This window comes from Actinia tenebrosa, unplaced genomic scaffold, assembly GCF_029948245.1.
Source record: "Actinia tenebrosa isolate PJP-AT-01 unplaced genomic scaffold, QUT_ActTen_1.0 PGA_scaffold13__45_contigs__length_12533684, whole genome shotgun sequence".
Lineage (NCBI taxonomy): Eukaryota > Metazoa > Cnidaria > Anthozoa > Actiniaria > Actiniidae > Actinia > Actinia tenebrosa.
In genome coordinates, this window is record NW_028292573.1 from 797103 (window position 1) to 823931 (window position 26829).

At 35.8% G+C, this 26829-nt stretch overlaps 3 protein-coding genes across 5 annotated transcripts; all 3 read right to left on the bottom strand.

Moving 5' to 3' along the window:
- Positions 1-1559: 1559 nt before the first annotated feature.
- On the bottom strand, positions 1560-4484 carry LOC116306884 (histone H2A.V). Its single transcript, XM_031717016.2, has 5 exons — positions 4411-4484; positions 4163-4237; positions 3962-4075; positions 2924-3053; positions 1560-2711 (listed from the first exon to the last, which is right to left on the bottom strand). Exons 1-5 carry the CDS (start codon positions 4411-4413, stop codon positions 2650-2652), a joined length of 384 nt encoding a protein of 127 aa, XP_031572876.1. The 5' UTR covers positions 4414-4484; the 3' UTR covers positions 1560-2649.
- Positions 4485-5029: 545 nt separating this feature from the next.
- On the bottom strand, positions 5030-8554 carry LOC116306880 (protein phosphatase Mn(2+)-dependent 1K). The gene is made up of 2 exons (XM_031717012.2): positions 7991-8554; positions 5030-6831 (listed from the first exon to the last, which is right to left on the bottom strand). Exons 1-2 carry the CDS (start codon positions 8535-8537, stop codon positions 6257-6259), a joined length of 1122 nt encoding a protein of 373 aa, XP_031572872.1. The 5' UTR covers positions 8538-8554; the 3' UTR covers positions 5030-6256.
- Positions 8555-9507: 953 nt separating this feature from the next.
- LOC116306878 (DNA mismatch repair protein Msh6) lies at positions 9508-26736 on the bottom strand. 3 transcript variants are annotated; one of them, XM_031717008.2, is made up of 41 exons: positions 26144-26736; positions 25514-25745; positions 23643-23748; positions 22126-22241; positions 21009-21331; positions 20865-20919; positions 20483-20521; positions 20318-20377; positions 19923-19997; positions 19760-19836; positions 19402-19460; positions 19238-19300; positions 19082-19158; positions 18933-19007; positions 18688-18759; positions 18413-18503; positions 18242-18330; positions 17954-17990; positions 17777-17843; positions 17650-17704; positions 17016-17090; positions 16588-16696; positions 16433-16496; positions 16177-16275; positions 15985-16065; positions 15766-15861; positions 15583-15673; positions 15450-15504; positions 14809-14909; positions 14088-14109; positions 13763-13973; positions 13408-13479; positions 13254-13326; positions 13066-13164; positions 12847-12978; positions 12673-12760; positions 12336-12425; positions 12104-12258; positions 11887-12024; positions 11665-11732; positions 9508-11314 (listed from the first exon to the last, which is right to left on the bottom strand). In XM_031717008.2, exons 1-41 carry the CDS (start codon positions 26500-26502, stop codon positions 11239-11241), a joined length of 4122 nt encoding a protein of 1373 aa, XP_031572868.1. In that variant the 5' UTR covers positions 26503-26736; the 3' UTR covers positions 9508-11238. The 3 variants fall into 3 exon arrangements, with proteins under 3 accessions (XP_031572868.1, XP_031572870.1, XP_031572869.1); XM_031717010.2 differs by lacking the exons at positions 23643-23748; positions 25514-25745; positions 26144-26736 and adding an exon at positions 22933-22984; XM_031717009.2 differs by lacking the exons at positions 22126-22241; positions 23643-23748; positions 25514-25745; positions 26144-26736 and adding an exon at positions 21782-22119.
- Between the last annotated feature and the right edge of the window lie 93 nt (positions 26737-26829).

The following is a 26829-nucleotide window of genomic DNA, read 5'->3' on the forward strand; positions in this document are numbered from 1 at the left end:
CTGAACGAAGTAAAAAAAAGAAAATACTAATAAGTGATTTTACTTGCCCGTGAAAGAATAGTCAACATAATACATAGTAGTAGACACTAATTGTATTGTTTTCTTTTGTTTTACATTGACTATTCTAAAACACATCTTTGTTTATCACAGGCCAAATATATTTACCCTATTGAAGGAAGCTAAGTACTGTATGGTGTAATGACCAATTAAAACTGCAGCAAAGGATTTGTAGAGTGCAAACAATATAACCGTGAAACTTTAGTAATACTAAATAGCACAATTTCATGCAAATTCCATTGTTTTCTATTGTTTAATTAGCACTATTTTGTACTGCTTAGTAATTAGTGTTTCACGGATTAATTGTTTGCACTCTATGGAACTGAAATTTTTTATATAATAAAAATTTGGAAGCACAGAAGAAAGAGACTCCAAGAATGTGGGAAGGGGGGCTAATGTAGTGAGGTATCCATTACGGTGGCATGGGGGCGGCAGAGCATAACCATTCATATTATTCATAAGCAATTTAGGACTAATACACCAATAGACCTCCTTGACTAGGGCAAAATGCTTTCCCCTTTAAGACTACCTCATTTTCTAGAGTACCATTCTTTATTTAATGGTTGCACTCAGTTACACATGCATATGGATAAAATTCAAACAAAGAATCTTATTCTAGGCTGCGTTCATGTGTTGTTTGCTTAGGGGGATCTTATTTTTTTGAATGACTTTAAGGGGGGTTGTTAAGAATTATTCTGGATATTTCAAATTTTCACCTGCACCCCCCCCCCCCCCCTCCCCCTCGCCATACATTATGAATGCAGCCTTAACGAAATGACACATGGTCTGAAATAAGAAAGCATTACGTCTAAGCCGAGGTCTATTCCAAGGAGTTCCAACAATAGGACACAAAGACAGCCTCCAGTGGGCACACTCCAATTTTCACCCGACAAGCAAACATTAGTTTTTTGCTTTAAATGTTGGGTACTGACGTAAATACAAAGAAAGGAATACTATCAGAAACCAGAGTGAGCTAATTTCTAGCAAAAGGATTTGTTTACCTTTCACCCCAAATTGCCACCCTCTCATACCTGCCCACATTACCACAAGTTTCTCTAGTATAGGTACTGTATATTTTCTCCTTCCACAAAAGCATAAAAGTGAATTGTGGGGAATGTTATGTAACATTGCCCTCTGGGTAGCAAGTCTCAGCGAACAACAATTCCCCTTTGTATGTAATAGAGTGAAGCCACTAAACCTGTGAAATAGATATTAGACTAATACACAATATCATTTTAGACTTGAATATAATCTCTTGTTGTGATTGGTTGAGGGTCCAACAATTCTGAAACAATAGTCACTGCTCAAGAAATGATTGAGGTTTCTCTAACTTTGCCAGATTGAAACATTTTATTCTGAATTTCGTCTTTTCTCTGATATTCAAGTCTAAGATTATACTAAAACGACTATTCCCCTCTGGCTTAGCAATTATGGTAAATATTTACCTCTGCTTGGTAAATATTCTACTGATAATCACTTCTTCAGTGAATTAGTCAAATTCATTAACTTTAAATCCATTGTTTACTTTTGTGTCTTTTACACGTTGACTAACATTTTCCATTTCAAGGCTTAAATGCCTTCACTCTTGCTAGGTTCCCCCTTCTTGTCAAGTCAAATTATTGTAATACGAAGTAGTGAGGAAGAATAAGCCTGAAGCGAGATGACGTTTTACCCCCAACTCTATACCATAATAGTTTTTAAAATTCTTTCATATTAAAATTTTTGATTCCTTAGAGAATACAGGAACAAGTCATAATTAAAGAAAAGCAATGTGAAAAGGATTATGGTCTAGAGATGGGGTAAAACATCATCTTGCTTCAGGCTTGAGGGTAGCCTAGAAACAGCTGGTGGAGAGATGCAGCATGTTTTAAGTTGTACAGATATTGGTCCAAGGTCCCAAACTGTGTGATGGAGAAGTACCACCAATGGCCTATGCTTGGCAAGGGGCAAAGGCCTAAGTAGTGATATACTAGAGTTGATTTATTACGAGTGGAAAACAATACTGTAAAATCAAAGCTGTACAATAACAGAGTGAAGTCACTTAAATTGTATAATACTTTGATAATTTTCACAATGGTTTAAGACGAAATGCTGTCATTATAATGTATACAGTATACGTATAGTAGTACCAGAAGTGAATGACTAAAGTTGCAGAAACTAAGTCAAACTGTTCTCAAGTACAGTTAATGGTTTAGGGCCAAACTATCAGACTGCAAAGTAGAGTTGTAAGACCTGAAGTCTCTGTCCTAACTAAAAATATCATGTAGAACCTCTACCAGATATTTTTTAATCAAATTTTATTTACACAAAGAAAAAATTCCAGTAATGGAAAACAAAACTATCTACAGCCATAAATTATGACTACAGAAACAATACTAGGATTAAAATAAACTAACAATGCAGAAAAACTAATAACTATTACTATGATAATGAATATGCACTACATAAATACAAATAAAATTGACTTGAATAATGGTCTGAGTATATCAGAATGAGTTTACTATTAAGTATGCTTAAAAATATTAGAGTTGGTTTAGAGAGTACTGTACAATATGAATACTTATGGTCTAAAAATAAAAACAATCATCAAAATCATGTAGGCTTGTTGGCTCCCTTCTTGCCAATTAAACTCTTGTGGATATGTGGGATGACACCTATGAAAAAGAAAAAACTTTAAATAAATCTTTTCTTTAAACATTAAGGGAAATTTTCACAAGATACATTATATTTTGTCAAGTTAATGACAGAGGTGCCAAGATTGATATCCACACATTTCGGAAGTTAAAAAGATACCACATATTATACCCTGGATTTTAAGACGATTTTGTTGGAATAACAAATCACTAACAATTAACAAATCACTTACCACCACCAGCAATTGTGGCCTTGATTAAAGAGTCTAATTCTTCATCACCACGAATGGCAAGTTGAAGATGGCGAGGAGTGATACGCTTGACTTTCAAGTCTTTGGAAGCATTTCCAGCCAACTCTAAAACCTTCATCAGAAATATATAATTTATTAACCATACTATAATCAAAAGGCAACTTCTTTTTATAATAAACTGTTTCTATGACTCAGTTTTTTCTGACTTTAATGTTTGAAGTGATGTATGGCCTCACTTGATTATCTACACATTGAAGTTTTAGGTACATCTCATTTACTAATTATTGTTGCATAAAAAATGTTCTAAGAAACTCCTCACAAACTTAAAATTACACTGTCCAATTAAGAATTGTCTACATTATAACCAAAACAGCCACATCATCAATGCATTATCATATCACACCTCTTTAAGACTCGAAAGTCCCTAAACTCGCATTAATAAAAACGATATGTCCAACTAATTTGCAAGTATAATTATTTCTAGAGACGCCACGAAATCTTGATCTTTTATTTGACTAAACAACTAAAAAGCTTTGGAGGAAATCTAAATTTAAAATGATGTACGACACCAAAAATACACAAGTTGTGGTCTTATCAATTGAATTATATCGAAATATTTTCAAGTAAACACATTTTCAACGATCAATGAACGACTTAATGGAGTTGTTCGGTCCATTCAAATATGGCGGGAAATACAACAAGCAAAAGTCAATTTGCAAAGCTAACGACAAGTACTATAAAAAAAACCCGGGAAAATGGTAGTTTCCGATTCACATGCACAAATCAAGTGTAAAGAGGTATATATAATAAGTATATATTTAGTTTTAAGGTAAAAACATTTCTGTGTTGGGGTTTTAGAGATAAGAATAAAATAAGATTCAAAACATTTGAACAACGGGTTGTAATGGCGCGCAATCTAAACCGTTTACAACTAGCACGATGGCTTGTATCGTATTCAAGGAGATTTGGCTACAAAGTCATCTTAAATTGCAAAAGCTGAACACTAATAACTAAACTCACCTCAGCAGTTAGGTATTCGAGAATAGCAGCACTGTATACGGCTGCAGTGGCTCCTACTCTACCATGACTAGTAGTTCGGTTCTTCAAATGTCGGTGAATACGACCTACAGGAAACTGCAGAGAAATAAGAATAATAAGAAAAGACACTTGTAAGCCACTCGTACAAGAATCTTTCTAGCATGAAGGTAAGCATTCACAAACCTGTAATCCAGCACGGGCTGAACGGGAAACGGCCTTGGCCTTTGCCTTGGAATCTTTACCAGCTTTGCCTCCCGCCTAAAAAACAAACAGGAAAGAATCTCAAAGTTCTGAACCAAAATACACCCGAAATGGATAATTTCCTCTTAAATCTTCAGTTTACTTTACGAAGCATATCATCTAGATAAAATGATAGAGAATGATTTTCAATTTATTTGGATGGAAGTGGATTGATTTTGCTGATGACTCACCATCTTTATCTTGTTTCTCTAGCTACTCCAACAAATGCCAAACTGATTTCTTCGCAGTCCGCCAAAAATCATCGCTCTTATTTTGAACATCAACTAACCAATCAGAAAGCGACATTTTCAAATCTTAACCAATCACATTAGAATTATTTTCCCGCCTAAACCAACAGTCCTTATATGGCTTTGAATAAATTATGTGCCCGAACAGGACCATGGTAGGTTGTCCACAGGTACCCCACCATTGTGTTCGTAACAACAGACCAGATATATTTTCATTTTCTACTGCCCTTTATTTTAGTTTCATCCAGATTAACTGACCAATATTCTTTTATGTATTTATAACATTTATTTCAAGTTCACATTTCCACATAATAGAGTGCAAACAGTATATCCATGAAATATTAACTTACTTAACTTAACTTACACAATTTTATGCTAATTTTATTGTTTTCTTTTGTTTAACTAGCACTGTTTGTAATTAGTGTTTTACGGATATATAGTTTGCACTCTATTGACATTTTTGGCCTCTGGACTGATAATTTAGAAGGATTTAAAAAAGTTATGAAGTAAATACACAAAATCCATAGATTAGGGTCTAGGGTAAGCATTAGGAATTGGGAAATTTGATTGAAATAATACGTTTTTATCTTAATAGAGGATTGTTAACTTTATTTCGATGAATATTATTGCATGTAAAATATTGAAGTGGGTGCAATAGAAACATGATTTTCAACTTCCATGATTTGGCTGCCATCTTTATGCCTGCCCTTCAATAGGAAATAGGACATCAAGATGGTAGACACACACACATTTCAACTAATTAAAAGTATAATTAATTGTTCGTATTTCCATACCTAAACCTTATTTTAGCTACAACTTTGGTTAAGATATATAGATTAAGTTGCCCTTTTGGTCTGTGAAGATTTTATTGTACTTAAGTCTGGAAATTTTTTCAATGATGTAGGTGAAAGCCAATTATTTTCCCCCACAATATGGCCTATCGAGCCCTCTGTTAATGATAAAGTCCAGTGACAGAAAAAGGTATGTTTTTTAATATACTGATGGCCTCAGATAAAGTTATTTTAATTATCCTGTTAATAAATAAAACAATTTTAGTCTACAAATTATATTTACGAACATCAATATTATTAAATTATTTTCCTTTGTTATATTTGACTATCCAAATCATTGAATATTAGATTGTTTCACAGATTACAGTGCAACATGCAAAAGTATGACCAGCAATTCTTCGTTTCCACGATACATCATCACAGCCATGTTGGTACTATTTGACAAAAGATTTCTCATTAGCATCCATTGTGCTTGCAACCCATCAATAATGAACAGTTTATTAGCATACTTTTATAAACAGGCTGTTGTATGTTTTACCAAAAAAATTCAATGGAAAGCTGGCAGGCTTTACCAAATAAAGTATTTAAAAGTTGTTTGGCAGCAAAAAGCCTATGCATGAAAGAATGCAAATACATTAAATGTGGTCATATTTTTATGCATCACACTGAATGAAATTTACTCTTAATACTGAGAAAACCACTCTTAATACAATCTTATTGGTGCTGAACCATGCAAAGTACAAGGAAATATGAATTACTGTACCTTGCAATTGTTTTACAAATCTAGAGTTATTGATGTTTATTTATAAATATATTCAAAGACATTGGAAATCTCTAGAAAAATACTTTCTTCTGGAATATTTTAACTTTGAAGGACCTTTTCAGTCTGTTCTGACATTTCAGTCTGTTCTAGATCTAACAGACAATATTTTATATACCAAAAACAACATTTTTCATTGCCATTGAACACCAAAAATTCTATTTTCTATCTTTCAAAACTATATACAATTAATTCTCATTATGTTATTCCTCATAAAATTATGTGAACAATACTTTCCCCAAGCTCCAAGAGGAACAACGATTGCTGTGACATTGTCTTCAGTTCCATACTGCAGTGCACATGATGTCAAGGTATTTGCAGCTTGTTCAGGATCTGAACACATCCGTACTAAGAACCCAAGCTCATTACTAGACATCACATGGGATACACCATCTGTGTGAAGTTCCAGAAAGGCATCACTTTTATGGTCAATCTTTAGTACTGTTGTTTCTGGTGTTGCTATGACACCAAAGGGCTTTACATCAAAATCTCCCAAAGATCTGGTCATTGCAAGTCTACCATTCACTCTTGGGATGTGGTTTGACTCCCAATCAACCCATCCATTGTGGGAGACTATACGTTCATGTTCATCTGCCCTTATAGGATGATGGTCATTAGTCAGGCAGATAGTGTTTCCATTACGACAGAGTAATGCTCTACTATCTCCAACACTTGCAACAGCAAGCTCTAATCCATCTCTTAACAAAGTAACAGTAGCTGTTGTTCCACCTCCTGCTATTGATGGATGATGTCCTATTATGAAATTAAATACATAATTAATATCTATCTATGGTATAATTCATAGTCTTATGCAAAGACTTTTTACAAATTACCAATTAGCAGGGCCAAAGCCACCTGTGCCTGGTTGTACAAAGGGTGGATAGTACTATCCAATTGACAATTCTTATCCAGTGGATAAGATGTTGTTTTCCAATAAAAATTTACAGTTGGTCCAGTCTTAACTGCACAACTTTTTATCGTCAGAACAATTTTTCCCCCTTGTAAAAAAAAATTACACAAGTATATAAAAAACAGTACCACCTTTTTGAAAACCTGGCTACAGTCTTAACTAGTAAAGGTTAGTGTCACCTTCCATTTCATGTTTTACAATAAATTACAAATTTCTCGCGCACTGATTGATTTTTTTTATATCATCAGTAAGAGGACAGACAGAGCTGATGTCAATGAGAACGAACTCTTTCCGTTGGTTGTTTTGATCGCTAAAGATGAGAAGTTTTTATCGTTTTTGTTATTGTAAAAAACAAACAGACATCAGTATGCGAATCCATCAGTATGCGAAGTAGTATGCGAATCCACGAGGGTACGCCTTGTGGACCCACACTACTTTGACAATGAGATGACACAATGTACTGTCAATAAGAGGACAGACACATAAAAAACTGATGTCTATTTGTTAATTTCAAGATCAGTATCCACATGGTATTTTTTGGGATTCAATTTTTAAGTTACATCATCCTATGATATACAAGTCTGATACAAATCAACTAAGTAATTAATACTTGATATACGTCGATTATCTAACAATATAGCACTTTACTTCAAGTCATCATATTATTGAGCTAAAGTTCCCTAAGGTAGGAAAGTATTCAAGGTTAAAACCTAATTAACGGTTGTTTGTCAACAGTGTTAATATTCATGACCTCGATCATGAAACGAGCTATTCCCGAGTTGGTTGATGTATAACTTCTTACATCTGTTTATTAAAAAAAACACGAAATTACACTGTAAATATTTTGTCGAATGAAAGTATATTAAAGCAAAGATTCTCGAATTACCTGCACATGGATACTACAGAATCTATAGAATCTGCAGTCAAGCATAGTAAGCTAAGCTTATCATTAACAGTCGAAAAATAATGTTCTTGAATACATTTTCGGCAAGATGTTCTTACCTTTTTCACTTATAAGGAATCTTATATGCTTTTCAAGTTCATGGTTACATTCCTCAAAGGCAGCAGCCAAGATCTCTTCTAAGTCTTTATTATTTTTATGCAAACGTTTGATAATCTTATGCAATCTATTGTGAACAAAGTCCACGGCCTCAGACCCGCCATGGCCGTCGAACACGGCAAAATAGTACAAGTCTGGATCGAGTTCAAGCAGTTTATAACGGTCTTCGTTCACTAGTTTTTTGCCCAAGTTCGAACTGGAACCCACAGACTCAACAGACACGTTGTGAAGAAAAGATTTCGCTTCTGCTTCATGCCAAGCTCCAAGATCATCGAAAGGATTTGAAACTGCGTCGTATCCGCCACTATCGCTCCATAGACGAAGAGTCGTTTGCCTTTCTTTGTTAGAAGAAGCAGTTGGACTTGAGATACATCGCTTTAAAACACCAGATTGAAAGGCTTCAGTGGTCTTAGTGCGACATAAAGTCCGTAAAGCACAAGAACGTATATTTTTTGAAGCAAGAACATGCAATTTTCCTTTACTCCACATCGTCCTCTGGTCTGAACTAAATCAATAGCAATGCTGTAAAAATAAAGTAAAATCCCGCCACAGTACGGCTTCTATGATTGGTTCGTAAGTAAGGAAGATAGAACGATTCATCTAATTGGTTAAGAAGGACATGAATCGTGCAGCCATACATGCCATTAAGGTAAAAGTGATTGGCTTACTATTATAAGTTTTCGTCAATAAGTTCTATTGGTCATTCCGCATGACCCAACCTACATCGGGCCTCCGTCCAACCCACAGGTAATAACTAGAAAACACGTCTGAATTACTGCGTGGTTTTGATAGTTCGCATAGTATCCATTAAAGAAAAAAAAATATCTAAATTTAGTTAAATTTGTGTTCGATTGCATAATTGTTTTAACAAAAAAATTAAGTAAAATTACTGTAGTTAATTTCCTTTACAGAGGGCATCTTTATTCGGATAAAGGAAGGGAAACGAAGGGAAAAGTATGGTATGGGGAATGGATGAAATGATAATTAGAGAATTTCCTTTATGAGCGCAAACAGACCTTTCCTGAATTCGCTTAACTGATCACAAAACAATGGTTTCAAGTCGAGCTTGGACTTGATGAATAAAAGAATCAAGTTCAGTCTAGACTTCAAACCATTGTTTTGTGGTCATCCAAGCGAATTCGGGAAAGGTTAGCACTGAAAGCATTAAGGCTGCGTTTATAATGTATGGCAGAGGGAGGGGGGGCAGGTGAAATTTTTAAATGACAAAAAAATTCTTAAGATCCCCCCTTGAAGTCCCCCAAAAAATAACTATCCCCCTGGGCAATCTCTTGTAGCTTCTTCTAAAAATTTTGCATCCCCCCCATTTCTCTGAAAAAATTTTTCAAACCCCCCTCCTTATTTTAGTGATAAAAATTTTTCCGATCCCCCTAAATTTCACCTGCCTCCCCCCCTCTGCCATACATTATGAACGCAGCATAAGTAACAAGCGTTACACATGTTTAACAGTGATACTTTATAAATTTATTTTCATCAAGTACATTCTACTTCTTTGATATACTAGACTAGTTTAATATTGATAATTTACATCATTAGTACCTGTAGTATCACAACACCTATGACGTACAATATGAACGACACACATACCACTCTTTTAAAGTGTATATCAAGGAATTTTTTTTTCTTTCAAAATAGTAAATAGTGTAGTAGTATGGTTGCAGTATTTTTGAATGTAAAGTTTTCTTTTAACACGATAAAACACGATCTGCGAGTTTATTAAACGGCTTAAAAAACTCCAGATGTATGTTCTCATACTGTACCGAATTCTTTACGAAATGAACCAAGTTTGATAGAGAAAATCCAAGTTAAAGTTTATGCAAATGAAGACGAATCTATATCAGATATAAAACCTCCTTCATGGTCATGATTTCTATTGTTTCCTTCATGAATTATTAATGCATTTTTTAAGGATATATAAACATTTGAAATATCAATATGCAAATGAGATGACGTAAATTCAAGACTAATTTATTATACAAAAATGCTGTTTTGGAAAGTGCTGCTTTTTTTCATTTGCAAAATCATTCTTATAACTGAAATATATGGCTTTGTACACTTTTAGGTTATTTCACTTCAGAACACTTGTTGTAAATTACACTGCAAAATGTAAGCCATTCTACATACAAAAATGCCGCCACCATACTACTACACTGTTCAAATATAAGTGATTTTAGAAATAAAACTTTTTCCTTGATATACACTTTAACTGCTACGTGCTGATCGAGACAACAGTCGCAACAGGGAAATAGGGCAATACAGACGAATTTTTTTGATTGGAAGTGTATTGCCGAATTTCCCCGTTGTGACTGTTGTCTCGATCAGCGCGTAGCAATAAAAAGAGTGGTAAGCGATTCCTAAAGATTGGTCAGCATACGAAAATACTCCATTTTACAGTTCCGTTCAGTAACCATGAATAATAACAGTTTGAAGTCGAGGTTGGAGTTTCTGCAAATAGCAAAGCCGTACTTTTTGAAATGCGCTGCAACTCCAACCTCAGCTTGGAACTATCATTATTCATGGTCACTGAAGTTAACTGTAAAATGGAGTATTACAGCTTGATTTTTTTAACCACAATGCTTTGTGCCTACAACAAAATTATTGTAACTGAAAAGTTTTCTTAGTTCCTACGAGTAATCCAGTACCACTTGAAAGCTGGATTTTCATTGCTCCCTAAGTAAAGTACCGCTTTCGTAAGGTTAGCTTTAGTGCTATTGTTTGGATGACCAATCTATTGTTTTTTAATCTAATCATGTAACTCATTCTGAGCGGTACAGGCTGGCTCATTCCTACTAACATTGTTCATAATACACTCTACGAAATTACTCAATTCTGATTGGACAAGAGGAGTACAATTTTTTGAGTGTATCATAAACAAAAAATTCGCACAATTCTAATCAAGTGTAGGAAAATAAGTGTTTTTTTTCTTTTACCAGTTTGAATATGCTGTCTTACAAAGCATCATGGGTAAATGTTAAGGCAACGCCTAAACACATAAATACTTTCTATGTGGAATGTACCTTGTTAGGTTTATGATGAAGTGACAACTGTCACGATTAAGTTTCACCTAGATACTAGGTACGTGAATAATGACAGAAGACACATCTTATAACTGATTCAAATGTATACACCATTATTAATAGTGGTGTTTAATAAGACTTCTTATTATTAAAATCTACTTTTTTAATTTCTTAACGATGTTTAAATAATTCTTGATCGAGCTTGAATCGTGAGCATTTCCAATGAACCTCCTAAATGAACAAGAACAGAAAAACAGTATTAATTAGCATTCATTCGAATTATTATGTTATATGCAATATACAGCTGTTTAAAAAAGGTTGAAGCGGTGAACGTGGGTCATTTCGAGATCCAAGAATGGCTGGTATTTCTCATTATTTTCGTCAAGGACACGGAGATTAGTTTAATATGACTGTTATATTGCTGGACAAAGTGCAGTATTATCTGTGCTCAAGTACGGCGGCAACAACGGTAGCAACAGCAAGGATAACCATAATTACAATTTTGTTTTAGTTAGCAACAAAGAGAAAAAGAAGAGCAGAAAAAACTATTGACTGCAGACAAAGCTTTAGTAAAATCTTACTTAAAAAGTTTGATTTGGTCCAATGTCTCCTCAAACTCTCTTGACTTGTGCACTGCTAGTGAAATAATCTGAGGAAAACAGTTTACATCACATCAATATATTGTACAGTACTACATTACTCCGGCATTGCAGAGTTAGCACTAACTATGCTTAGTGGAAGTATTTGGTGTCAAGATTATCGCTATCACTCTTTCTTGTCTAATGCTTATGAATCAAAGTTACCTCATCCGGAATGCCTGCAAGCCTTGCTGCATTAAACCCATAACTCTTTGGACAGTCTCCTTTGACAAACTTGTATAGAAATGTGATGGTTTCCTTGCTGGGATCTCCCTCCTCATCGTCATTCTCCACCATACAAGCCTATGACAAGACACGGTACTATCATTTAATAGTGATAAAGTAACATGAATCGAATGTCAAAAATGAGCGGTTGTTTTACCATATGTCCAAGGCGAACATTAGGATCACCAGCAAATTCTTCCACTAGGGAGTGGTAGTGAGTGGAGAATAGCGTTCTGCATCGAATATTACTAGAGAGCTCTCTCACCACAGCACATGCTATTGCTGTACCATCAAAAGTGGCTGTACCACGACCTGATAACAAAAGGAAAAACCATGAAAACAGAAATATGACAACTGGAATGATCACTTCTTATCGAGTCGTAGCTTACCGAGCTCATCGAGCAGAACAAGCGAGTTCCTTGTTGCGTGGCGTAAAATAGTTGACGTTTCACTCAGCTCTACAAAGAATGTGCTCTCGCCTGTGAAGAAGAGAGAAACGACCAATAACCATGTATATTGCATGCTGTGTTTATATAATATAATGTCTAGATAACACTTAATTTCAATCCCAAGGCTGGGAAGTAACTACTAAGGATGTTTAATGGGTGCCTGCCTAGGACCTCCCCTAAAATGTTCGATATATCACCTTCCATTGGCATGCTGCAAGGGTTGGAATAAAGCCACCCCATGCAGTATTGTTTGGATCATGACTGAAGCTGCTCTTACCTGCCATTATCCTGTCATGTGCACCCAATCTGGTAAATACACGATCTACTGGGGTTAGACGACATTTTTCTGCTGGTACATAACACCCCTGACAACACGTAAGACATGGGTTTAATTAGTTCAGTGTACATTAGTTATCCTTAGTAGTAACAATAGCAGTAGTTATTTACTTACTAATTGTGCCATGACTGTAATTAAACCAGCTTGTCTCATCAGTGTGGATTTACCACCCATATTCGGTCCAGTCACTAAGACACATGTGCTAAGGGCATTGTCAGTTGACACTGAACCACTCTCATCTTCATTCTTATCATTGAATATACAAAAAAGATGATTGATCAATAAATTGGAGGACAATAATGGAAGTAATAGTATAGTTTCTGCATTACTTACATCTACTATGCCTACAACAGTGTGGTTAGGGATGAAGTCTCCTCCACTGAACGTACGTGAAATACATGGATGTCTGCCTTCACGGATCTCGAGGAATGGCTGCAATTGAAAATAACAATCATCATCATGGTGATATCTATCATGTTGATAGCAGTTGTACCCACTCATAAGTTTCTGACAGACAATACCTGGACATCGCCGTCACATGATACTTCTGGAAGAACAACTTCAGGTCTGCACATTGGTCCATCACCATGGGAACTGGACAATAAGACAAATAAATAAGGTTGCTAATCAAGCAGACCAACCTGTTACCATGGAAACTGTGGTCATAAACCTTACCTGTATGTTGCCAGGGAGACAAGGGCGTCTAGTACAGCAAGACACTGAACTGCTTTATCCCACATGTCATAGCTAAAGGTAATAAATGTGTTGAGTGTAAATGCAAGTCTACACACTGGGAACAGTCACTGGTTAAATGAATGTGTTAGATCTAATATCAGCTATATCTACATACAAGTCTATGACACACTATATTTTAGCAAGGCATTTTTCCTAATACATTATTTCAATTAAACAAGAAGACTAGCATCAAGACTTGATACTTTTTTATTAAAGCATTATTTAAACCCCCACTTACTTACAACCTCTGCTTGATAAGTGAAGACAGACTTAAAAATTAAGATTGACCACTCACTGTTTGTCAAAGCTCTGAAAAATTGTTCTCATGGTATCTTTAAGTGCTACATCTCTACGATCTTCAGCATCCATTAGGTCAGCTAAATGTTCCTCAATCTCTGAAGTCCAGTATCTTCTGAAGCCTTTTCTCTGCGACTGTAACGTGTAATCATCTGGTGTGTTTTTACTCAAAGCTGAATCTGGAACTTCCAGCTGGTAACGATTCTTTGCTTTATTAGAATAAAAGACACAACTTAGTACTAGGTTAAATATAAAAGAAAATATTCAAAAACTAACATGTAAACCACCCCACTACCCAGTAACACTAACTGTTTTCATATTACCTGAACCAAAATAAACAACACTCTGAAAAAAAGAAATGAGAAAGTTTATCAAACTATAAGATGTCTATAGACTTCACACCTTCAACCAATACCACCACCATTAATCATCAATCTACTGATAACCTGTAATTACCTTAGTGACCAACACCCTACTGACACCATACCAACACCCTACTGACACCCTATCAACACCCTACTGATAATCCAACAACACCCTACTGTTAACCCAACAACACCCTGCTGAAACCCAACACCCTACTGATAACCCAACACCCTACTGATAACCCAACACCCTACTGATAACCCAACACCCTACTGATAACCCAACACCCTACTGATAACCCAACACCCTACTGATAATCCAACACCCTACTGTTAACCCAACAACACCCTACTGCCACCCAACCAACACCCTACTGACACCCAACCAACACCCTACTGATACCCAACCAAAACTCTACTGATCACCCTACTAACACCCTACTGATAATCCAACACCCTACTGTTAACCCAACAACACCCTACTGCCACCCAACCAACACCCTACTGACACCCAACCAACACCCTACTGATACCCAACCAAAACTCTACTGATCACCCTACTAACACCCTACTGATAATCCAACAACACCCTACTGATAATCCAACAACATCCTACTGACACCCTACCAATATAGGAAAGACAACATACTATTATTTCAAGAACATCAGATCTACTTACTCTGCAGTTGAGTCTTTTGCGTTGTTTATCAAGATACTGGTCAAACCAACTCTTTTCAGCTTTGATGTCATCCAATGCTTCATCATAAGGTTCATTTACCCCTGTAACATTACAGCACAATTATAATAATAATAGGAGGTTCTTATATAGCACATTTATACAACGTCTCAATGAGCTTTACTGGGCTGCATATTGTGCTGCTATTTAGCAGCCATGCGGCTTACAATCATGAGTGATTTGCTAGTACATTAGTGTTATGCCTCCAGACTTGGAAAGGCTGTTGAACTGGGAGACAATCCCCTACTCATACACTAATAATTCAACAGGTTCTTTTATGTCCCCCATTATACTACAGGTTAGGAAGAGTTGGGAGAAGGGCCTGTGGTTTAATGTCCTTATCCGAGAAGACTTCAAGTCTAACAGACTTGAAGGTCTAACCATTTGCAGATATTATTACAAAGGCAGCACCTTCTCCTCAGATTTTTTAAGACCCTGAGTGTTGGTCCTGCATAGGCTTGAACCACAACCTCCAGCACGACAGACCGACACTCTTACCAAATGAGCTAACCGGGTGGTGGTGGCTTACTATCAATAGTAAGAATGCTTGCTTGAGCAATAGGAGCCAAAGGAATCTTTATTACCTGGTTTAGGAACAATAACACCATCTTTTTTGGCCTTGGCATGGTCAAAAGCATTCTGTAAAATAGATACACAGCATACATTAAATATTTTATATACATTAAAACCCATTAAAACCCTTATGCCAGAATTTACCTTGAAAAATTTTAGATTATTTTCCAGATGTGGAAATCTTCCTTTGCCTTTTGTTTCCTCATAACAAACCACCTGGCACAAAATCTTTGACCTGAAGCAAATAATTTGACAAAAATAAACCTGCAGTCTTTATAACAAAGAAACTTGCTTTGAGCACAGCAATAATGTTGCATGACGACTTACTTGAAGTTTTCTGCAGAGTCTTTAAACACACTTACTATAGAACAGGCATTAGAAAACCCTTCTAAAGTACTTAGAAAATCTGAGATCTTGCGTTTGCTGAAAAAGATCAATCCAGAGGTTATTTCAGGTTTCAATAATATCAAAGGTTTAAACTGATCATCTCCAACAGAAATGACAAGTATTTGTCAACTTGTTGGATTAACACTATTAATATCGTACCTGTAAGTGTCTTCATTATACAGTATAGCTCTACCATCAGGATGGTTATGTGCTCGTGAGTGTGACCCCATACTATGGATCCTGCAAATCATAGGACAAACAACAGAAACTATGTGTTTTTTTTATCCATATGGATTATACAAAAAGTTCTGATTGAAATGTGTTGTGTCTAAGTTAGTATTATATCCTTACTTTCTTAGCAGTCGTTCCAGGTCAGGTAATGTCTTCAAAATATCTTTGACATCTGCCATAGCAGCAGGCATGGTCATTAAATCCTCAACAGCATTCAGTCTGACAATATATTAATAGTCAGAGATGAATAATATTATACATCACTTCCATCTGTGATATAATGTAATCTATTATAACATTAATCTAACATAATATACAAATGCACCACCATCACAAGTCCACAATATACACTAGATTGGGACCCTAGATTGATTACCTGTCATTGATGGCTGAGGGGTTACAAAGAGGAGCACACAGCCATTGCTTGAACAATCTTTTTCCTGCATCAACAAGAAATATGATTCATTGAACAATAAATGATTTATATAGTCAGAAGAGAAACATTGTATAGTATAGGTAGGAAAGACTTACCAAATGCAGTAGAGCAATAGTCCAATCTGTCTAGCAGAGTACCCTCAGTACTTGTATCAGGGCCACAGGGGAGAATATCTAGATTGGACAGGGTCACATCATCCAGGATCTATTAATTGATCAATGATAGATATGGTAAGAAGGGATTAAGAAAGACATTCCATCATAACAGACAGCAGGGAATTGACAACAAGCAACCCCAACCCAATTGTTGCTACATTATGGCATTATCACGGCACTGCATATGCCTATCATACATGTGCTTTTTACATATCCTGCTCTATATCAGGACCCCAATTAGTCCACTGTGGTAGGAAATATCATATAGTGACATACAGTATAACTGAATCATCCTGTCAGAATACTGGGCCTATGCTGTTTTGTTTATCACCATTAACACAAAACAAATAAATTAACATGCAACATACCAAGTGCTGTCTTCCTTCTGCAAACTTGACTTCATTTTTATTGTAGTCTTGCATGCAGTCAAGTGGCTGGTATTTCTGTATACAAAGTACAATACATTATACATTAAAATTATTGTTGAGAATAGTTAACTTTTACATACATTTATTCGTTTTGTTTGTTTCTTACGATTTCCTTGACCCCATGATTTACCAGAAATTAATGATTAAACATAGCAATGAAACTTGATCTAGCCTTATGCAATAAAAGACACTCGCTTAATTCTTAATGAAACGACATGCACGTGCTTACGAGCCAACGATAATTTTGCCATGAAGACTAACTTAGATGCGTGATTCGCCACCAGATGTAAGTACAATAAATTCTAAACATATATACTGTTTAAGTGTAAATATTTCCCCAAAAATGTAGGCTAATTTAGGAATTATTGTTACATTTTAGCGAACATTGTACTAGCTTGAACCAGTTTGAACTTGATCCACGAATTAAACTTGAAAGAGATACGAGTGAACATTTGTCAACTAGCTCTAACAAGCGTATCGTATGGTGGTAAAATAGACATTCCCCCGATATCTCTAACAATTATCAATCAAATCATTCACAGCAATCTTCTTAAGCTTTGATGATTGAATTTACCTCAAACTTTCCCATGGAGAGTAGCTCTTCCTCTATTAAACATCTTTTTAAATACCTAGTGTAAACAGATCATATTACCAGATATTATTTATTAATTATTTGAACAGGACCTGATAAACTAACTTACCATACAACAGAACCAAGAGCACTGATGGCCAACTCATAATCATCAGCAGCTGTCAGACAGTGTGGATCTGGAGGATACAATATGCATCAACATCATCTTTGTAAATGAAAAGGAAATGTCATTTATATTGATTGGCACATGACAACTAAAGGCTTGTTAAAACCTTTTTACACATACCACCACTTGTCATTTCTTTGAGTAAGTCAGGCCAAACCTGAAGCAGAGAAATATGAGCATGTCAAGCTATGGAAATACAATGATTCAATAGAACATTTTCAAATTCATACAATACTGCTCAGGGTTAGCCTCATCAATGGAAATGTGAAGAATGCATATCCTTCAACAATACAAACACTTTGAAATTCCAATGTCCTATACTGGAACAGTGAATATTCTACACAAAATCAAGGCTAACCCCGAACAACAGAAAAATTAAAGAATTTAACTAAAAAGTCAATAACTAACCACTGATTCAACATCCATTTTATTTTCCTGGAAGAAAGTTCCTTCTGCAAGGAATTTGAGGGTTTTTGATGAATCCCAAAATTCACTCCCTAAAATTAATCAAGAAAATGAAAATTAGTATAAAGTACATAATCATTACAGATTACAAGATCTAAAGATATGATGGTTTACCTGGAGCTAATTGTTCAGTGATAGTAGACATGAGTTCATGTGAGAGAACATGTTGTGTCTTGCTTGTTAGACCACCTCTTGGAATTAACACCTACAAGCAACATTGAAATACATACCTATTAACATGCTGGGTCTGTATGATAGTTGAAGAGCTGGTTATTATGTGTTATGAAGCACTCAATTATTCACTCATCCCCACCCCTCCCCCCTGCAGCAGCCATCCCTCCCTACCATAAAAAATAACCAGATCCCCAAGGAAGTAAAGGTACTCAAACCTGCACTGGTGTGTGACAAGCAATGAGTGTCCTGAGACGAGATGCTTGACGATCATCTTCAAATTGACCAAGCTACAAAATAAAGCAAAACATGTTTGTTTCAGTACATTAAATACACATTAACCAACACACTTTGAGTAGCCTCACCCTGAAGTGATGGGCATACTAATGTTGAAAAAATGTAGGTACATAATAAGAAATTATTTCTTAGATTCTTTAACCATTTCATCATATATTATACTCACATGAAACTTTCCAATCGATGTGTCAAGGAAACACACTCCATAAACACTGCCTCCGCCAACAGTATCATCATATCCCTGTGATTATAATGAATCAAAAGGACTCAGAGATAACATTATATCCATGTGACTCATTTCTGTGTGATGCTTACCTTCTCTTTTATAGCTAAAAGATAAGCTGCTTCAGTGTCTGTGCAGTCACCATCTCTAAAACTGTACATCTTGGTTCCTGGTGTTGTATAAAATATCCATGTTAGCAATACAGCTAGATTATCTCATTTACGCCTGTATTAGCAAGCATAACTGACCTTTCGTTGTAACAGCACAAATCTCTCTCTTCACCACCTGATCATACCTGGAATTTGTACGTTCTATAAAAATACAAGGAAGTTGTCAAATGTGGCAATTGACATACGCCTTGCAACACCTGTAGGTTTTTGACTCACCAGGCTTTACAACTATATCAACTTACCTTTTCTACATCTTTCCTTCATCATTTCAGGAGTTTCTGTTTGTTCTACTCTAGCAACCCTACAAAACATAAAACATCAACCTAATAAAACTAAACTACACCAGCCCTCTATTGATAGTCAACTATATTTATTTCCCAACATACAGTATCTTGAACTTTGAATGCTTTATCTCCTGTACTACAGGATGTCAAAATCGATTGATTATAAACAAGTATTCAATCTTTTATGATTAACAGCGGCAGTCAACCACAAATGAAAGACTGATCAACTGTGAATGACTGTGATCCATTGTTTGACTACATTCGATCAATCAAGGCTCACCTGCTAGAATGGCCTACTCTAATGTACTGTACTTACTTGTACCCCTTCTGAATTAGAGTATCTGAGTATCTGTCATATGCTATCTCAGGGAAGCCTGCATGTGCAAAGTTACCCTGACAAGAAAGAAAATCAACATTGGCTGCAGCAGTGGAATGCAAAGAATGAGTTAAAGGCCAAGCAATAGCGGAGTGCATTGTACCTTCATGTATATCAGATTAAGTTCCTTGACTCCAATGACAGCATCAGTATGGTAGAGCTCATAAAATTTGCCAATCTGTAATGGTAAATAAACACGTCTATGAAACATTGAAACAAACTAAGATACACCAATTCAATATTCATTGTTCTGCCTCCCTAATTACTGTTGCTACCAGATGCCCTGCCCTGTCCCCATTATTGATCATTCAAACCATTTGCCTGCATGCCAAAAGACGGGTTGACGCATTAACTAGTAATCACTACTGTGATTATAAGCTGTGAGGCAGCCCATAAACGTCCTTCACTGAAAAACGTAAAGACTGTGAAGCAAATTTAGACACTTGAAAAATGTGCTACCAAACTTCCTATTCATTCATTATTGTTCATTCATGTTACCTTGAAAAAGAGAACTGTATCAAAATTTTCAGACTTGAGTGTCCACCACTGTTTCATAGCCTGTTATCAATAACAATTGATTAAACAAAATTAGAAAAACATATAATGTGCATCTGTTAGTAGTAGTATTAGAATGTAATAAGGAAAAGTAGCCAAAGTACATACTGGAGTGACTTCTTTAGATGAAAGGAATGAAGCAGGGACCTAAAATATAAGCAAAATAAATATCAGCAAAGAACAAAATAAAATCTATTTAAAAAATTATTTTATAAACACTACTCCGTACAGGGCTCTTCTGTGAGGTTCCCTCTCACTACCACTACATTCTATATTACAACACACAACATTTCACTCACATGTTGATTTTTAAGGAGATGAAACAGGAGAAACAGAAGAAAAACCCTCTTGGCTGGGGAGAGAATTACACTTCAAACAAACTCGAATCACATCTGATCAAGTCTAGGCCAACGCTCGAACCCAGACCACAGCAGTAAGAGGCAAACCACTATGCCAGCCATTAAAACTGGATAATTGACAATATACATACCAGTAGTGTCTTAGGGTCATAATCAGGGTGTGTCATCGGCCTGCCACGTTTGTCTCTACAAAAAAAATACCATCCTTAGGGTTAGTTTTCACTGCCCATGACCATACCATGTTTGGCATGCAGCCATATCATAAGGATGCATACTTTCTTTTCTGTTCTTTTAGCCATTCCAGCTTCTCATGTGCAAATCCATTACCACTATCCTCATCAGTCTTTTTCTCACTTGATGTTGAAGGTGATGATGTCATCTGGAACTTGGAAAGCAAGGAGGCAGCCTTGGTGGCAGAGTTCGATACCTTATTGGCTAGTGATGCAGGCAACACAACAGAAGGTGACGATGATAATGACATTGGCTTAACTGGGGTTTTGTTAATACATGGCATATGTGGAGAGCTGTTGCCATTCATTAGCTTTTTACTCTTTGGACGAGATGTTGATGACGAACCCCTCTTTCGCTTTCTAGAACTCTGTGGTAAAACAAGACAAAAGATTGGTTGCAATTATTGTGGTTAAAATATCATTAACACCAAAGCAGCTTTGAAAATAAATGTTAGAGATGGCAGACAGCATAAAAAAATTAATTAGTATTATAATATATCTTTAAACAAAATTCGCTTCTAAAGATATTTTTCACATGATTTATGCTGATTAATCTTAAAAGTACAACATATTTATAACCCTACCTTACAATCAAGATAATCAAGATATGAGAAACAATATACACTGTACATACTGTGAAGATAATACGAAGGTAGAAGTACATTTGTCTAAAGCAGGCATTAACATTTAGTGTCAAACAGGAATTTGATTCTACAACATTTGTAATTTGCATTTTCATCACATCTTACGAGCAATATTTGAAGACATTTTCAAGAAAATATCATGATTAGAAATGCCATTTAGTTTTTCTACTCCACCTGCATCTTTTTCCCACGATGATCGAGATACGAGCATTCCATTTAATGGTCTTTAAAGCTCAAGCTACGTAGTCGGCCAGAGGAAGTTCAGGGAAATGTGTGACGTCACTGAGAAGTAGACTATGTGTACGTGCCAGCTAGTTTGTAGGTTGTCCACTATGTAGCTACTAGTACCATACCACCATCACAAGCCACTCTTACATAGGACATGACAAAACAAAAGCACAACCGACCCTCCCCTCCCTTCCACCTAAAGCATGTCTGAAATCTGTTTTTCACCTATACTGTTATATTGGTAGGTGTAAACCAATAATATTAATTTTCAGTTAAATAGGTAGGATTACCTTGGATTTTTCATCTTCTGACATTGGTTCATCAAATTCATCATCATCTTTTTCATCCACTCCACTGCTGACACTATCGTCGTCACTTGTCTCTGAACTCTCAGGTACAAACTCATCTGTTGAATGGTAAGAAAGCTTAACTGCATGTCTGACAAGAAACATTTCTACTTGCATTGAAAATGTCTACAATTTCCTGCTTTTTTCACACGTTTTAAAAGCAGATGGTTTAAGAAATTTAACCAATATTAATTTGGTCATTATGAGACAGGAAGAGATTTTCCATACAGTTTAAGAGGGATCTTTATAACACACGTTAGAGGGAGGGGAAACTAGCACACACAAACACATAATAATCAGAAAAAAATTGACTTAAAATTAGAATTAGTATAAGCACATTCTAGATTGTAATCAACTGTCAAAACCGAGAAAGATTCATAAGTGACTGAACACTGATTTGCAGTCTCCACATTGTCTCGTATTACACAGGTCATTAATTATGTAGTTTTTTAAAAATATCTTTAAGTAGCAAAAAACAGCATTAACTCAATTACTTCTTGAATCAAGTTTGAAAATTAAGAAAATAAAAAGCCTACATTTTTCTTGAAACCAGTGTTGAACATTTACTCTAAGTTGGCAAAATATTGAAATGAAACAACAAAATGAAAGCAGCAGGAATTGATAAATAGAATGATTAGTTAGTAACATAACCAGACAAAATAAGTCAGAAGGTATTTATCTGGTTCATAGCTCTTTAAAATCATTGTATATAAAGCATTTTGGTATAACATGCACATAAACATCTGTTACCTGCAGGCCATTTTACCTCCCTCAAAAGCAGAAAGCTGGAACATTAACACAGGAAGCCCAACATAATTTTCTTTACGAAAGACAATTTTAAGTAAGAACCTTTCCTAATGACTATCAGGAATAATCTTTTTGTAAAAAAAACTAGGGATTTTAATCTAGACTAAAAATTCAGTTTTTAAGTAATAGATTATGAATACTGCTATTCAATCCTTCTTATCTCATGTAGTCAAACCTGTTCTTCTACATGTTAATGGTTGTCCACTGTACATTGACTTTTAAATCTAGCCATGAATAAAACCCTATACTTAGATCTTTCTAGCTAAATAATGCCTGGTTATAAAAAAATTATCCTGGCCATAAAAACATTAGGTACCTCTCGCCGTCAACTGGAAGTGTTCACCTTTATAATGTTAATATTTATTAAGCCTTCTCTTTATAGTAAAATTGAAATTAACAGCATCAATACTCCTAAAGAGAACCTAGTCAGAATTTAATACTGGTTTTTGGTCGAGGGGAAAGATGATGAAAACCCAGAAAAAATCTCGAAAACATTAAGAAAGAACCAACCATAAACTCTATTCACACACAATGTCAAGTTTGAAAATCCATGTTCATTGATGAGAGGCAACAAGTTTTGCCATTATCCCTTATGTTTCAGCCCAGAGCAACAATCTAGCTGTTGATAATATTTTATATATATTCATGCTTACCTGATTCACTGTCTTCTGATCCTGATTCTATAATGAAACGTTTCTTTTTCTGATGTCTGGCTTTCATGGTTGCTTTTCTTTGTGGCTGTCGACTTTTGAATTGATTCTTGAAAATGGAATAAAATATAAGAAATGCTTCAGCAGCTGCGTCAATGACTACTAAATCTGGAACTACACAATATGCCCTCCTAAGACCCTCCCACTCCTTGGAAATTCCATTTCCCCTTCCATGGGGGAGGTATGGATATTTTTTTGGAAACTACACAATGTACCCTTTTCTCAGACCCTCCCACTTCTTGGGAATTCCATGTATCCAGTTTGTAAGCCCCAATTCAAGGCGAAGCTTTGTCATTACCCTTCGATACCTAACTGATAACAGGAGCCCTCCAATACCTAACTGATAACAGGAACCCTCCAATACCTAAATGATAACAGGAGCGCCCCAATACCTAAATGATAACAGGAGCCCTCCAATGCCTAACTGAAAACAGGAACCCTCCAATACCTAACTGAAAACATAACTAGATGCTGTAGGCAGCGTTGACTGGGATACCTGGAAGGGGGGAGTGGAGGACCTGGTTTCAACATGCATGGAGTATTTAGTTGGTTGAGCTTCCAAAAATACTAATAAAGTAGTACTGACAAATAACTCAATTTGGAGCTGCAATTCCAGTTCCAGTCTGGATTTTGGCATACGTAATTAGGTTGTTGTTCAAGCATAAACGTGCACATTTGCACGGGCATTGTATTACTCGCTTTAAAATCAAAATGCTTCATTTAAAACGTAAATATGGGCTAATATTTGCTCCAGACCTCTCTCATAATAGCTTTACATTTTATAATTTTATAATTTATCGATATTTTTTAATGAATCACCATTTTTTTGAAGAAAAATTAAAGGAGATCATAACGCTTCGAACGGCAAAGATCAAACCCTGGAATGCGCTTAGCAAATTATTTATTTTGCTTCTTAAATCAAATAGAATCTTAAAATAAATATTGCTATGTACAGTCATGTTCCTTTGTGAGTAGACTTTGAAGCCAAAAAAGTTAACATAAATACATAAATGTAGGCTATAAGAATATCTATATTGTCATGCTGAATGAATTTGCAATATCGCTTATCGCATAAATTCTGACTTTTGAAACCCGGTTCTCCTTACCGATCTTCGCTCATTCGTGCAGAAAATACTGCTCGTGTAGATGAATCATGAAGAGTAAATCAAAACAAGCTATTGCTCATGAAGTTCATTGAAAATTCTTAGAAATAATCGCTTCGAAACTATTGGTATCTTCTTGCCTTGAAATCCTTGTTTACGAAATCGATAAATTATTATTTCTAGTTCGGCTGCCTTGAATTACAGCAGTCAACAAAATAGAGCATGCGTAGACATAAACCTCTGCCATGTGGTCTGCTAGCTCCACCCTCTCATAATCACTTGACAGCATATAGACATTGATTGACATTTGGTACATGATAATTGATTGCACTATTGATGTGAACCCCATAGCAGATGCCCGCAAAGGTCTCTTGGGTAAGTTCCTGAAGACCCCTGGGTACTATTGCGCAACTTTCCCATTTTGTCATGGAGAAGACAGAAAAAAAAGACATTTTATGACTGTGACACCACAGGTATCCCAGTAATAATAAACTGACTTTGTTCCAAGTTTTCTTACTTTTGCTGTGACATGCTCAATAATTTATCTCCAAAAAACTGATAATTATTACCAGAAAAACTTAAAATGACCGTCCTTTTTTTACTATGTAAATATTTGATGGCTTCCCCTAATTCCTCAAGCCCTTCCCCCTTCTAAAAACTTTATGCTCCCATACTTGATAATAATTTGTAGACATTAGATTTACAAGTTACCTTCCTTCCAGTGTCCACATTATCATCATCATCAGTGTCATCTTTACCACTTTCAACCTCCATCTGCTCTCCATCATCATTCTCATCTTCTTCATCAGAAGGTACACACTTAATCAGTTCTTCTCTCTCCCTTGTATTCATTTGAAAGGCTCTATCTGCTTCAATGACAGCTTTCTTAATGGCTGGATCACCGTTACCTTTCTTTTCTCCTTTCATGAATGGTTGCACTTGTCTGATAGCAGAAAAAGACACATGCAACTATTATAACACTTAAAGTAAATCCAAAAGAAAAAATCATAAAAGCAACTCTTGTTTTGAACTGAGATTCCAAATATCATAAATCAGTGATTTTGAATGGAAGGCTGCGAATAATCCTATAGCCATTTAACTCATACAATAATTAGTGTAATCGTTTTAGACAATTACAAGTTGTGTATTTATATACTCTATTTTACGGTATATTCAAATGTTTGGCAAAAACATATTTGTTCAATATTTATGTTTGGTTTTCTTTCCTATAGAACAATCTTAATAATTCAATTACCTTAAACCATGATCTTTTCATCTCTAATCAGTCTAGAGCTAAAACAAGCGCCTCAATATTGTCTAGTACTGAAAACATACACTTACTTTACGTTGACCCACCCACGGCTTGGTGGCTCTCCGAAGAACTGCACATGATATTTCTTATCCTTCAAATATTTATCGTGAGTAGGATGTTTGCAGATTATGCTTGGCCACCAAGGATGTCCTTCCATCTTGGCCCAAACGATGTCAAAACACTTGAAGGTCGCGTTAGCAGTGTTCTTCTTCGATTGGTGGTTTGACATTCCACAAGGGGTAGATACACCACACTTTCCATTCTCCGAGGTAACTCCTTGAGCAGATGATGGAGGTGTCTTATTTTCCTTCGCTCCTTCAGCTTTATCTGCAGTTTGAGGGGATGTTCTTTTTGGGGTTTTAGTGAAGTAGGAGAACAACGTCGCCATGTTGTTATCAGTCTTGTCATCTCACGTGCTTCTTTTTTCCCGCGTCTTTTCTAAAGATGCGCGCGCTGTTACTATTCGTTCGTAACACGAATAGGATACGAATAAAACACGAATATGTTGCCGAGACATTGCCGAGACACCGGAGATATCAATAAACGATACATCTTGCAGTTTGTAGGAGTTTGTTCGTTTCCTTTACTCTGTTTTGCGTATCTAGTACATCAATTCAAACGTCAAGCTAAAACCCACAGCTAATATAACAGCTAATATACACTTGAAAGTGTGCTGATGCTTCAAGCTCTTTCTCTTTCCATAGAGTGCTGAAGG